The sequence below is a fragment of the Medicago sativa genome, chromosome 8 (genome assembly GCF_051527215.1).
Source record: "Medicago sativa cultivar Bolivia chromosome 8, Bolivia_mono, whole genome shotgun sequence".
Classification (NCBI taxonomy): domain Eukaryota; kingdom Viridiplantae; phylum Streptophyta; class Magnoliopsida; order Fabales; family Fabaceae; genus Medicago; species Medicago sativa.
In genome coordinates, this window is record NC_140756.1 from 61,605,787 (window position 1) to 61,619,164 (window position 13,378).

Sequence of the window (13,378 nt, forward strand, 5' to 3'; positions counted from 1 at the left end):
GAAAAGAATTCATTGCAACAAGAAATCTTGTATGCATCAAGAACTTCTGATGGGTCACATTATGTCTGCGACACCTTATTTAGAAATTTAAGTTGTATTAGTTTATTTAGAGATTCACATTCATATGCCTTATTTTCCTTTAAAACTTGTGACAATAGAGGTAACGTGTCATTCCCTAGTTTCATTTGTCGATGTTTTAACGAACTTTCTAAACTAAATAATCAAAAAAAATTCTCCCTTGACATGCAAGAATTGAACTCTTTTTCACTCTCTTTTTTCCTCTTAGCAATCATAATAACCCAAAATACAAACATAATATCATATTGTTGAATCGATAATGCCATTTATATCCATACACAATCCACATGAATTTCAAAGATTTCAACGTCATTTGAATCTTTACATATGATAAAGAAGAGGAGCAGCCTAATCCTAAATCATACGAAAATTTCGGTTAAAAACCAAAGAATGAGTTAGAATCTAATCATTTTAGCTGTGGCACCAAATCATTAAACAATCGGTCCGTCACTTCCAGTTTCAAATCCTTGTTATGAAAACACCAAACACATAAAACCTTGACACTAAACTTCATCTTCTTCCTGTCGATCCAGCTCGCGGCTTACCTTTAACCTCAGTCTCCTGTTCACATCAGAAAAACAGTTACAAAGGTCCAACTTTATCAATGGAAAAAAAAGGGAGGAAATTATAGAAGAATAAACATATATGTCCTTGTATGAATTCATTTTGATACATGAAGACATGTAAAAACTAAGATGAACAAAGCATCCCTTAAAGTTGTCCACAGGAAGATTCTTCAACAATTTAACCAATGTATTCACATATGAATGTATGCACACATGCACACGTGTACCTGTGGTAAGTGCATATATATGTAGTTCTTTGCTGTAGTTGGATTGTGATTTTCCGCACCTTTGCTCCAATCATAGCAAACCTATAGACATGTGTAGAGTTTCAGAGCTAAATTATTGGTAATTGCAATGAAAGTGCATATTAACATGTCCGTAAAAAAGCAAGCATATTTTTGTTTAATTACATTAAAAGCACCGTTCATGGAGAACAACATTGGGATTTTTTCACTTAACAGGAACCAAACTAATCACACATCTATAATATATGCATAAAGCTGACAGTTCCACCACACACATTTCAATTATAATTAACCGTCCGAAGATGCATGTATTATGTGATATCCCTAGAAAAGTCATTCAATGTTTGAATTCCTCAATTTAGCATTTTAATTTTCAATATCTCATTCTTCATACAATATCCAGCAGAATACATTGTTGGCTCAGAAAAATTAATAAAATGTCTACCACATAATATATTTAACGAGGAGTGCTAGGAACATAATTTCTAACACACTCTTCTATTGGTTGCAATTCAAATGGATTTCACTAAATCATTTTTTTAGTCAAATAGCCCGTTTATCTATGGCATAAGATGTTATTCATGATTGTCATACTCCTTGAATCTTAGAATGTGCTAATTGCTTGCAGCTTTGCATCATGCTCTGTTTTATTTTGTTTTAAGTGTTTAATCTTGAGTTTTCCTCGGAGTGCAAAAGCTAAGTGTGGAGGAATTTGATCAGTGCATTTTTGCACATATTTTATAGCATTGCATTTTGAGATCTTTTTATGCTTAACATTATAATTTTAGCATGTTTTCGTATTTTGGGTCTGATTTGAGCGTTAATATAATTTGTGGATTAATTTCCGTTTTTAATGTGTTTTGACCCGTATTCACTGTGCAGGCCATAACTTTGGCTGCCGTTATCAGAATGAGGCGTAAAAATAAGCATTGGAAAGCTAAGGAAATTATCTACAACTTTCCTGTTGAGCACGAAGCCCAGTTTGGACGTCATAAAAATTCCGTTCTCTGAAGCAGTTGTTTTGACCACGAATTTGGGTCAAATGTTTTTACCGTAAATGGGTCGATTAGTCGTCTTTTGGTCCAACTATTGTTGTAGCTCGTTTTACAACTTTAGGTTAATGTTTATGCCAATAAATAAAGCTGAAAACAGCCGTTTTATTAAACTTTTGTGCAAACTTATTGTCATGGAAGCTTAAACCCACTTCAACCCATAAACATTAACCTAAAGTTGTAAAACGAGCTACAACAATAGTTGGGCCAAAAGACGACTAATCGACCCATTTACGGTAAAAACATTTGACCCAAATTTGTGGTCAAAACAACTGCTTCGGAGAACGACATTTTTTATCAGGAGGACGTCCAAATTGGGCTTCGTGCTCAACATGAAAGTTGTAGATAATTTCCTTAGCTTTCCAATGCTTATTTGTACGCCTCATTCTGATAACGGCAGCCAAAGTTATGGCCTACACAGTGAACAGGGGTCAAAACACATTAAAAACGGAAATTAATCCACAAATTATATTAACGCTCAAATCAGACCCAAAATACGAAAACATACTAAAATTATAATTTTAAGCATAAAAAGCTCTCAAAATATCAAAATGCACTGATCAAATTCCCCCACACTTAAGCGAGCAAAATTCAAGATTAAACACTTAAAACAAAAATCAAAACAAAATAAGACAGAGCATGATGCAAAGCTGCAAGCAATTAGCACATTCTAAGATTCAAGGAGTATGACAATCATGAATAACATCTTGTGACATGCCTAATGGATAAACGGGTTATTCGACTAAAAAAGTGCATCAAAAATGATAGAACCTCACAATATATATATATATATATATATATATATAAAGTGCACTCAATCACTCGTGGTATGTATAAAGAATTTTTAACATAAGAAACAGTGGACATTTGGATATTGTATTACTTGTTTGCATATTCCATATCATCCAAGATAAGGTACATACTTCTTGCAGGTGATACAGCCAGAGATAGTGAGTTAAGAAAGGAAATGAATAAAAAGTAAAAGATATGGCTACAAGTCTTGGAAAGACATGGTTTTCGCTTAAGTAGAAGTAACATGGAGTACATTGAATACAAGTTTAGCAACAGAAACAAACTCTACAGTAGACATGAAAATAGGAGAATATATGACACTGCAAGTCTCAAGTTTCAAATGCTAAGTCGATCGTATAAAGGGATATCTCGACCACAGGATCCAATCAGGGTTGATGAAATGGAGAAATACTCCGGTTTTGATATGCAATAGTACCGCTAAACTAAAAAAAATACCACAGCTATAAGACCTGTAATGTATAGAGAATATACGATAACACAGGACAACTTTAGCAATACAATCGTTGGGGAGAACATTGGGATAGCCCCAATCGTAGAGACGGTACAATCTTGTCTCGATTGGTTTTAGGCATGATTGGAGAAGACCCATAGAAGCTCCAATAAGGAGTATTGACTATGAGGAATCCAATAGTTAGATTTAGAGGGGCAAAGGAAATGTATATCCCAAATCATTTAACAAGATCAAGCGATAAATAAATAATTATCTCTTAACCTAACACATGACAAAACTTAACGGTGTCAATTGGTCCATATGGTAAACTCCACCTAGTGAAAAAAGCTTGGTTGTTGTTCCCGTATCAACAAAGCAAAGGCCTAAATTATTATAAGAGTTCAAGAGGAAAGTTATAGATGTCACACAGATCCTAGGCACTGACAAACGTAGGTTTCTTAATTTAAGGAAGAACAAATTATGAAATGGAGAAATAAAAACATTATAAGAACTGCAAAAGTAAATGACACTGATTTTTAAACAGTATTATGGAGCATACCGCGTAAGCATATATGGAACCATCATTATTGAATGTACCACAAGGTATGGGCTGACTACACCTTTGCATTGCCTACAAAACACATTCAAAGTAAAAATTATGGCGTGTTTTGGAATTACGTAGATCACATTCAGAAAGAAAAGATAGTGAGAAAGAGAGTTTGGGAAAAAAGAAGAACCTTGAGTCTCTGTTTACTGTCCTTATCCCAGAAATTAAAAGCACCGTCAGATCCAGCAGTTGCAAAAGTGTGATGTACCTGAAATCAAAGAAATCAATAAGATCTTGGACAAAGAAATAAAATTTTTTAAATATATCCACAACCATCCAAATGAAATTCATATAATTTTGATATCATACAGTGTATTACCGGATGGAAATTTAAGGAGTTCACCGAATATATCTCATTACTTTCTCTGTGGCATTTAAAAGTAAAATTCTTGCTTTGTTGTGCATCATCAAGGTGATGTACTCCAACCCTTCCCTCTATTGAGCCAACCTACAGGAAACAGTAATCAATAATCAATAGTATCAGCATCAAGATCAGTGTATATATGGCAAGCATATGTAGTAATAATAACACCAAGAAAAAATTTAAGGGAGCAAAAGCAACGCACAAAACTGTTTAGATTGAAAGAGAAGACAAAAACTATAGTGTGATGTGTTAGTATATGTACAAAACATATATAGAAAATGATAATATGGACATACAATTCAAGTGGCATTCCTTATATGGTTCTATCTTAATAAATAAAGCCTTGACGTTGACATTTGATAGCATCGATTCAAAGCCTTCTGACAAATAACACATTGATTGCCCGATTGTCTAAATACTTCGATATAATGTACAAATTAGAGCGTCCTCAAGCTTTAGAGGCTCTTCACAGTATGAGCATACAAGCTCCAAACCAAGTGGAAGAGAATTGCCCCACATTATTGCAGAGATCGAATTAAATAAAATATAAGGGCACAACTAAGACTTCAGGCTTCTATAACTGTATCTGAATGCAAGTGAGGAGTGAGTACATACCAAAAAACCTTGCTGATCTGGAAAAGCAGCAACACACCTTGTCTGATATTTCAGGGGCGATACTATCCTTTTATACTCGGTCTGTTGACGTTTTCACGCATGTTACAAGAAAATGTATAACATCAATATTATTGAAATCAATAGCTCCTCAAATAATAAATATGTAATTTTCCTTTTTAATTGTTGATATTCAAAATCATGGAGAGAAAAAAAAAAAGCATAGAAAAGGTGAAATATAAAAAACCAATAAACTTGGATAAAAACAGAACAGTTTTAACAGACAGTCTGACATATAAAACCATAATTGAGAAAACAAAAGTGTGTCAACAAAGACACTTGTTTTCTTTCAGTTTGGGTTGCATGTTCCATGAGTTCACTTTATATTCACTCAATTTTCTCTAATAAGTAGTTATGTACTAAATTCAATATTTTCACTTTTTGGCTGCTTAAAGAGATAAGGTGTAATCCCCATGGTGTAAGTGCATAATCAAATTATAATCATAGTAAAGAAAAACATGGTTATCACGACACTTGGAGCGCAAGGTTATTTTAGCATAATGCATTCCTTGTATGGATTTAACTGTTCTGTAGGGTTTTCCCTAGGTGTGATACTACAGAGTAAAGTTCAAATGATCTGAATCCAGTTCCAATAAAGAGGATTGTGCACTTCAGATATCAAGGGATTGCCACTAACGATATTTACAAAAATATATATCACAGATTACACTTGCGTGGAGAAAAAGCAGATAATGCAGATGTCACGTGATGTTGAAAATGTTATAAGCAAGCACCCATTAACACAAGTGGATACTGAATAGAATTTATAGTTGAAACTTCATCTCTTAAATAACAAAACTCATTATTCAATATTCACATCAGAACACCAACTTACTGCTAGCAAAGCTACAAGCAACAGTAATTTATCTTAGAATAAAATATCACCTGAGGATTCTGCAAGTTGAAGACAATCAGATTCCTATCGGCAGTTCCCACAACCATCAGAGGATGTCTCACTGACATTGTATAACATCGATCAGGGAGTTGTTGAGTATGCACTGGGTTGGACTGCCTAGTATCCCAATACCTAATGCAGAAAATAAAGCATAAAATTATTTATGAAGTAGATAAATCTTTCTAAACCAACATGCGGATACCAAGAAAAGGAACTAGAAACAAAATATGCATTTTCCTCACAAAATTACTAGAAGTCATGCAGTCATAGCAGTTGTCAGTGTCATGCAAGGGGAAAATTGTACACTTCATAAAGATAAAAGAAAAATAATCAAACTAGCTAATGCTTCTAATGAAGAAACAATTATCCATAAAACTTAAGTTGCTAGGGGAGGACGGAGGACCTATAACTGGAGCTTGCCTCCACATATAGGAGCCCTTTGGACTTGAAGAATGGAAGAAAAAACACAAATCCACCTTTACCTTGTACTGAAATTCAACTTTTATTTTGAAGAAAGACGACAATAAGTATCATACTCTCCCCAACTAGGTCATAAAATTACAAAACTTAAGTTGTTGGGTTAATAACACAAATGGTTTTATTACGTCTCTAAAACTACTCCCAGCCGTCTCACAAGAGCCATTTTGGATTGAAGCATATACAATGTACTGGCCTATTAAATATTCTAGAGTCAACTTCCAACTTAGAAGACGGTAAGCAGCAAAAGCCAGACTCTTGATCATTTGCCTATACTCAGAGGCTCTAATATTATGTCATAAAACAACTACCCAAACTAAAATTACTGGGTGAAGATGATTGTATGATTTTATCACATCTCTTAACAAGATCCAACAAGCAAGAACACTTTGGGCTTTGAGCATGGACAATGAGTTGGCTTGCTTTTTATAAAGGAGAACAAACTACCGAACACTTGGTCATGGAGATTTTGGTACCATGCCATGAACCAAAGCAACCAACTATCCTAATAGAACTTTTAGATAACAACGAGACAAAAATGGATTTATTACATCTATTGGCACACTACCGTTTCAGCAATTTTAGATAAGAAAAAACAAAAATAAACTAAGTATTCGAAATGAAGCCACCAATTCTGAGCTATACTTTTTCATAGAGAATATTATTTAAGTTCAGTTCTATGTATTAGGATGCCTAACAGTGAACTTAAGCGCAGCACAAACTATCATAATCTATCAAACACAGACTCAGGCACAGAAACCGGACACGACGACACCAATTATAATTTGATAAAATGGCATAATTCAATGTAATCATATGTGTCAGTGTCGAACACGTTACATATCCGACACCGGGACACGCCTAATCCGAGGAGTATGTGTTTCATAGATTATAATTGATTATGCATTAAATAGAAAAGGCCACCTTACAGGCATTAAAAAGATGTAGTTTCTGTGACCCTAGCTCTAAGAATTTGTCGCATGTTCATGGCATGTATTCATTTTTTTCTTGAATAATTTATACACATTAGCTACTGCATTTTAGTGTTGCATGCTTTTATACTGACAGCGCCGTCCACTCTAAAATAACACTCATCTAAATCAGAGCACTACATTGCATTTTCAAATTCTAGTCATTAATACAAAATAACTAGGACTCTTAAAATGTAACTAAATAAAGAGAATCAAAATGCATACTTTATGGTTTTGTCCAAGCTTCCAGTGGCTAAAAGACTCATCTCCGGTATCCATGCAATCTCTTTGATAGGAGCATCATGCATAGCAACGGTCACGGGTTGCCCTCCAGACAAAAGCGGCCACATCTTAGCCTGCTTGTCACAACCTCCAGAAAAAACTGTTGTTCCATCATCTTTCCAAGCAGAACACAAAACCTTCAACAACAACCAAAAACATGTGAATCCAACGCCATTTCACTCACAGAAAACATTTTACACAAAATTGTCGAAATTCAAATGCATTACGGGTTGATCATGTGAAATTGAAGCCTTGGGTGTACTGGTAACAACAGTTCCATTCTTTGCTATTTCCCAACACCGAACCTATTAAAAGAATTTATAAATTAGTATCTCTTAAGTTTGCATATTCATTAATTGACGTGACAACGGAGTAAAACAACGATACCTGGTTGTCCCATGAAGTAGCGACGAGGAAATTGGCTTTAGGACTGAAAGAAAGACTGGAAATAGAATCGGTGGGTGGTTGTGAAACCTGAAAATTGAAGGTTGTAAATGATTGTTGATGGATAAAGGTGAAACGAAATACATTGGACATATAAAATGCATAACATTACCTCATAGGATTTGTTTGGATTTGTATTTGTATTTGCTGCTCCGAAAGAAGACATATTGATCGGAAATAAGATAGCGGTGTTCGCCTGTGTCTGGAATTTGCCGCAGTCGAAGTTTCAGTTCAGAGGTATCTTTGAGGAACGAGTGAAACGGGCAAGGGAGAATTCAAAATCGCATAGTAAAGTTGGGATTAGGGTTTTTTCTTTTTCTTTTTTCAAAAAATAAATTTGGATTAATTTATGTTGAAAATTGCTTTTCTCTCATCAAAAAACACTCATGTCCTAACTGATTGGACAAAAGAACCCCGAGTGACTTAAATACTTTCAACGTGAGGTAACTCAGCAAGTCAGAAACATAACCATTTATTTTTTAAAAGTTTCGAATACAATTTTTCTCGCACCAAGTGTGACTTTCTTCATTCTTACGACAATCAAACTCAATTTCAACCACAAAATCAAGTAAGTGTTGCTTATCCTATTGCATTGTCTTTTTTTAGTTTAAATTTTTTATTTTAAATTTTTGAGAAATTTTTACTTTTTTAGGTTTTTAGAAATTTGGTTTGCATTGTTAGTTTTTAGGATTGTTAGTGATGAATTAAGTTAGGAATTGTATTTAGATGTTGTTTAGAGTGCAATGTGGTAGTTTAGGGTTTAGAAATTGTTAAGATTTTATGTTGATTGAAAGTTGCACTCTAAATGTTTGATAAAATGTCTCAATGAAAATTTGTTTGTTTTTTGGATTGTTAATGATGAAATTTGTTAGAAATTGGTTTATTAATGTTGATTATTGTTAGTTTGACTGCAATGTGGTTGTTTACGGATTGAAATGACACCGCCGAAATTTAACCGTTGTTGTTGAATAGTTAGAAATGACACAATGTCCGTATGAAAAAAATCATTGATTTTTTGCTTTTGGAAATGTTGTGTAGATATGTCCTAGAGGCCTGACAGACTTAGAGCAGGGAGGGAGTCCGCTACAGGTAGTGCACGGGCCGAAAAGGTCGCACAACGCCCTCCTCAGGCTCAGCCTCGTAGATAGAGACAAGGGCGTGAGGATTGGTAAGGGTGATGATGTGGAGGGATCATCGTCACAGGCGGGTGTGTCCCAGATAGTGGACCCGACACAGTATCAGCATCAGCCTCAGCATGAGGCGTATCAGCCTCAGTATGAGCAGGCTCCCCAGTGTAACGACCCGATTTTAGAATTTTATTTATTTAATTGTTTTATTTATTATTTAATTGTTTTGTGTGTTATAATTGTTGATTATTTGGATCTTAGAGGTATTAAGGGTATTTTGGTACTTTTGGATACATAGAGTTAATTTATGGGGAGATTAGTCACTTTAGTCCCTGAATGGGAAAGGAGTCATCACTTTAGTCCTTGAATGCAGATAAATTACAAAATAGTCCCTGAATGTAGACTTGTTAATCAATTTAGTCCCTGAATACAGACTCCGTTAGTCAATTTATTCACTGAATGTACACTCCGTTAGTCACTTTAGTCCCTGAAATTGACCAACAGAATCTACATTCAGGGACTGTTTTCCAATTTCTCTGCATTCAGGGACTAAAGTGACTACTCATTTCCCCTTCAGGGACTAAAGTGACTAATTCCCCTAATTTATGAGAATTGGTAGTAACTTAGAATAATTAATAGGATGATGGTGTATGAGTAATATTGAGGGTTTTAATCAAGTAATTTGGTAGTAACATTTTAATGAGAGGATGAAGTTACTAGGCCCATTAAGAATGAGGGAAACCTAAGATTTCTGCTCTTCACCCAGCACAAAACACTCGCGCCCTGCAGCCCTGACCAAAATACCCCCTGCGTGACTTAAGTTGCGCAGCGTGACTTAACTCACGCAGCGTGAGTTAAGTCACGCTAGTTTTAAAACACCCTTGCCTTCTGCTATATGCTTCAGCAGTCCAAAACCTTTCCCACTTCAGCTAGCATATATGCATATATAAGCTTATATGGTTGAAATGAATGCAAAACAAACTGAGAGTTTCCAAGCAGCTTTGAATATTCATATAACTCTGTCCTCTGTCCAAGCATCCATCAGATAAGTTTGAGTTATTTCGGAGACACGTACAAAAGAAAATATCAAATCATACTGAGCATGTTCTTTTAGAAAGCAATAATTGCTCTGGTGGCTTAATATACCATACAGATAGATCATTTACGAAGCTTAAAAATCACTAGATTGAGGCAGTTGAAGCATGTAGCAGAAGGTAAGGGTGTTTTAAAACTAGTGTGAGTTAACTCACGCGGCGTGAGTTAACTCACGCAACACTACTTAAGTCACGCATAAGATACAACGTGCGCAAGTTAAGATGCGCCGCGTGACTTAACTTTCGCAGGGGTAATTTAGGCACGGCTGCAGGGCGCGAGCAAAATGTGCTGGGTGAAGAGCAAAATTCGAAACCTAACTCATTTAGTGAGACTATATATGGATAACTTTAGTTGTGAAGTAGGGTTGTGCATTCATTTCCTAAATTTTAGTAGAAAGTGGCTAGAGAGAGAGAAGTGAGAATAGGGAGAAAGATAGAAAGAAGAGGAAGAAAGAAGAACTAAGTGAAGAAAGAGGGAGAGCAAGCTTGGAAGCAAGATAGAAAAGGAGATTGAAGCTCTAGCTTAAACTTTTAGGAGATTGAGGTAAGGGGGATAAATTTGATTCTCATAATAAGCTATAATCACTTTTCTAGTGCTTAGGTCATGTTTGTTTTACTTAATTTAGGAAATTGATGATTATGAGAGTTAATTTTCGTGCTTAGAATTAAGTGATAATTATGGGTATGTTGAGGTGAAATTAAGTTGTTTCTGTGTTTAAACTTATGTTTGATGTTTTGGAATAAGTTGTTTTCAGAATTCAGCTTAATTATGTGAAAACTATGAAGTTGTTGATGAGTATTGCTCAAGATATATTGGAATGGAATCATGTCGTGTAAAATTTTAAAAATAGACGAACTTTGGAGAAAAATATACGGACTTTGACAAATAATGGTTTGTGCTAAGTTAACTTGTAAAAGATTGTTGGCTACTGTTTAAATGATGTTTGGTGATTGCTTTGATGATGAAATGTGTTCCCAAAAAGTGTATTAACTTGGAGTAATTGATTGTTTGTCTAAAATGTTATAATTGCTAAGTGATGTGATTTTATTCCTTTGGTGTGGTAAATGTTTGTTGATGACCATGATGATGATTGCTTGATGGTGTTAACTTGTTGATGTATGGATGTAAATACTTGATGATGCAAAATGTGGGTTATTGGTGGGATATATTATATGATGGTGGGAATTATATAATATTGAGTGGTGAATTATGCATTCTGAGTCTTTACTTGAAAATCCGTGCATTCATATTCATGTTGAGTTTTTTGGTGTAGAACGTAATTGGTGGGGATTACGTTAGTTGGTGGGTGGATCGCTGAGTAATATTATCTCCGAAATCCAAAATGGTACCACATGCATGTAGAGATGTGTCTAGAACATTACATGCATAAGAGTCTATATGAATTGTCTCATACTTGATTATGTGACTTGGTGAATTATGTGAATTATGATATTGGTGAATATTGTGACTTATGTGGAGTTGTGTATTTGAACATGTTTGCTTAGTGATGCTTGTACACTTAAGACGATGTTGTTAATATGAGAATGGTGTGATGATTCAATGATGACGATATGATTAAGAGAATGTTTACTTGCTTTGGACAATGAATTATGCTTTAATATGCTATGATTGGAACAAAGATGATAATAATTTGATGTTATTATTTTAGGAATGATGAACATGTATATATATGATACTTAAATCTTAGAATGTTATATTCGTGCTTATATTTTTTATGTGAATATTATCTAACCCCCCGATGGTCGTTTGGTTGACTGCCTCTTCAATTGTAAAAATGGTGTAGACGTGCAAGCTTGAGGACGTTCGTGAAGACGTGAGTACCCGAGGTTTGCATGACACATTCCTCGTTTTTCTTTAGCATTGAGTCTAGTATAGGCTCTGATTAGGATTGTCGGAATTCTATGTTTATTTATCTTTGAGATTACGTTGAAACTTTGTTATTCATGTATTTCCGATATTTGAGACTTGTTGTTGAGTTTTTGGATGTATCTAGGATATTTGAGATGTTGTTTTTATTCCGCAGCGAATTTTATGAAAACCGAATTATGCATGATTTGAGAAAAATGATGACGTAACATCTTGAACTCTTTGATTAAATGATTTATTTGCATTAAATATTGCTTGTGGGGTTCAAGGGTGTTACAACCAGCAGGAGGGTGAGGCTCAGGAGAAGCAGAGGATGGAGTTCGAGGCCGGACCGCATGGCTTTCATGGGAGGCCTTGTGATTTGTCGCTTCTACCAAAGTTCGGTAAACATAATGACTTCAACGATAAAATTTTAAATCTAATTTAACTTCGACAATTGTTATTAGTTTTTATTGTATAAGAGCATCTCCAATGGCGAACTCCACTCAAAGTATTTTGCGGGTCCTACAACCACATCATCTTAAAGTAACTCACCTTTTTTTGTTCCAACGATGCAACTCTAAAGAACCCATATTTGGTCCCATGATTTTACCTCATATATTTATATTTTATTCATATTTATTTTCAACTGTAAAATAACATTGTGAGAACAAAATTAAATGTAAATAAAAAAGATAAAATTGTGAGAGCAAAATTGAGTGTAAATTTTTTTTTTTTGAGTGTAAAAATTAAAAACTAAAAGAGATAAAATACGTGAGCGTTTGAGTGTAAAAATTAAAAACTAAAAAGAGATAAAATACAGGTGAGAGTAATAATCCCAATTTATAGGTTGAGAAAACTTCAAAGTGTAGAAAAACAATAAAGTTAATTAATCAAATTTTTTTTTTTATCAAAAGCATCGTTGCTTCAAAATGTAACGGTAACTCCAACCTAAGAGTACTTCAATGATGAACAAATAAAAAAGTTGAGTTCTTCACATGACATGCTAGTGGACAAAGAGCAAAATACCTCCTTGGAGGTGCTCTAAGAAGGAAGATGATCTTTCAAAGAAAATGCTAATAAGTATTTTAAATGTATTTGTTAAAGAAGTATAAAAAGAAATTTTATGTTTAAAATAATATATTTTTAAACTTTTAAAATGTTTGTTGGTAGCTCTGAGAGATCACGTTCCTTCCTAAATTTATTTAACTTGAGAAACCTCTAGGCTTCTTCATGTTTGTTTAAAACAACATGTATTTGCTAATGAACTTGATTCAAATTATTGATGAGTTTTTAAGCTAAATGATGTGTTCTATCCAATTTAAGTCCTTGAATCCTATGATTCTGAATAATCAAGTGTAACATTTGAGTTCATTATTCATAAAAATAATGTG

General features: G+C 34.3%; 1 protein-coding gene across 1 annotated transcript; it reads right to left on the reverse strand.

Moving 5' to 3' along the window:
* Nucleotides 1-295: 295 nt before the first annotated feature.
* On the reverse strand, nucleotides 296-8,390 carry LOC146900238 (protein RAE1). Its single transcript, XM_085732883.1, has 11 exons — nucleotides 8,009-8,390; nucleotides 7,840-7,926; nucleotides 7,680-7,757; nucleotides 7,396-7,589; nucleotides 5,713-5,854; nucleotides 4,771-4,851; nucleotides 4,111-4,239; nucleotides 3,922-3,999; nucleotides 3,744-3,815; nucleotides 872-952; nucleotides 296-639 (listed from the first exon to the last, which is right to left on the reverse strand). Exons 1-11 carry the CDS (start codon nucleotides 8,060-8,062, stop codon nucleotides 589-591), a joined length of 1,047 nt encoding a protein of 348 aa, XP_085589009.1. The 5' UTR covers nucleotides 8,063-8,390; the 3' UTR covers nucleotides 296-588.
* Nucleotides 8,391-13,378: the final 4,988 nt, after the last annotated feature.

What these genes read in the sequence shown, in the direction of transcription:
- LOC146900238 (XM_085732883.1), bottom strand. Translation starts at nt 8,062, where the DNA reads ATGTCTTCTTTCGGAGCAGCAAATACAAATACAAATCCAAACAAATCC. An exon ending in ACAGTAAACAGAGACTCAAG is followed by an intron (nt 3,816 to 3,921) that starts GTTCTTCTTTTT and finishes TGTGTTTTGTAG; the next exon opens with GCAATGCAAAGGTGTAGTCA. An exon ending in GTTCCATATATGCTTACGCG is followed by an intron (nt 953 to 3,743) that starts GTATGCTCCATA and finishes ACATGTCTATAG; the next exon opens with GTTTGCTATGATTGGAGCAA.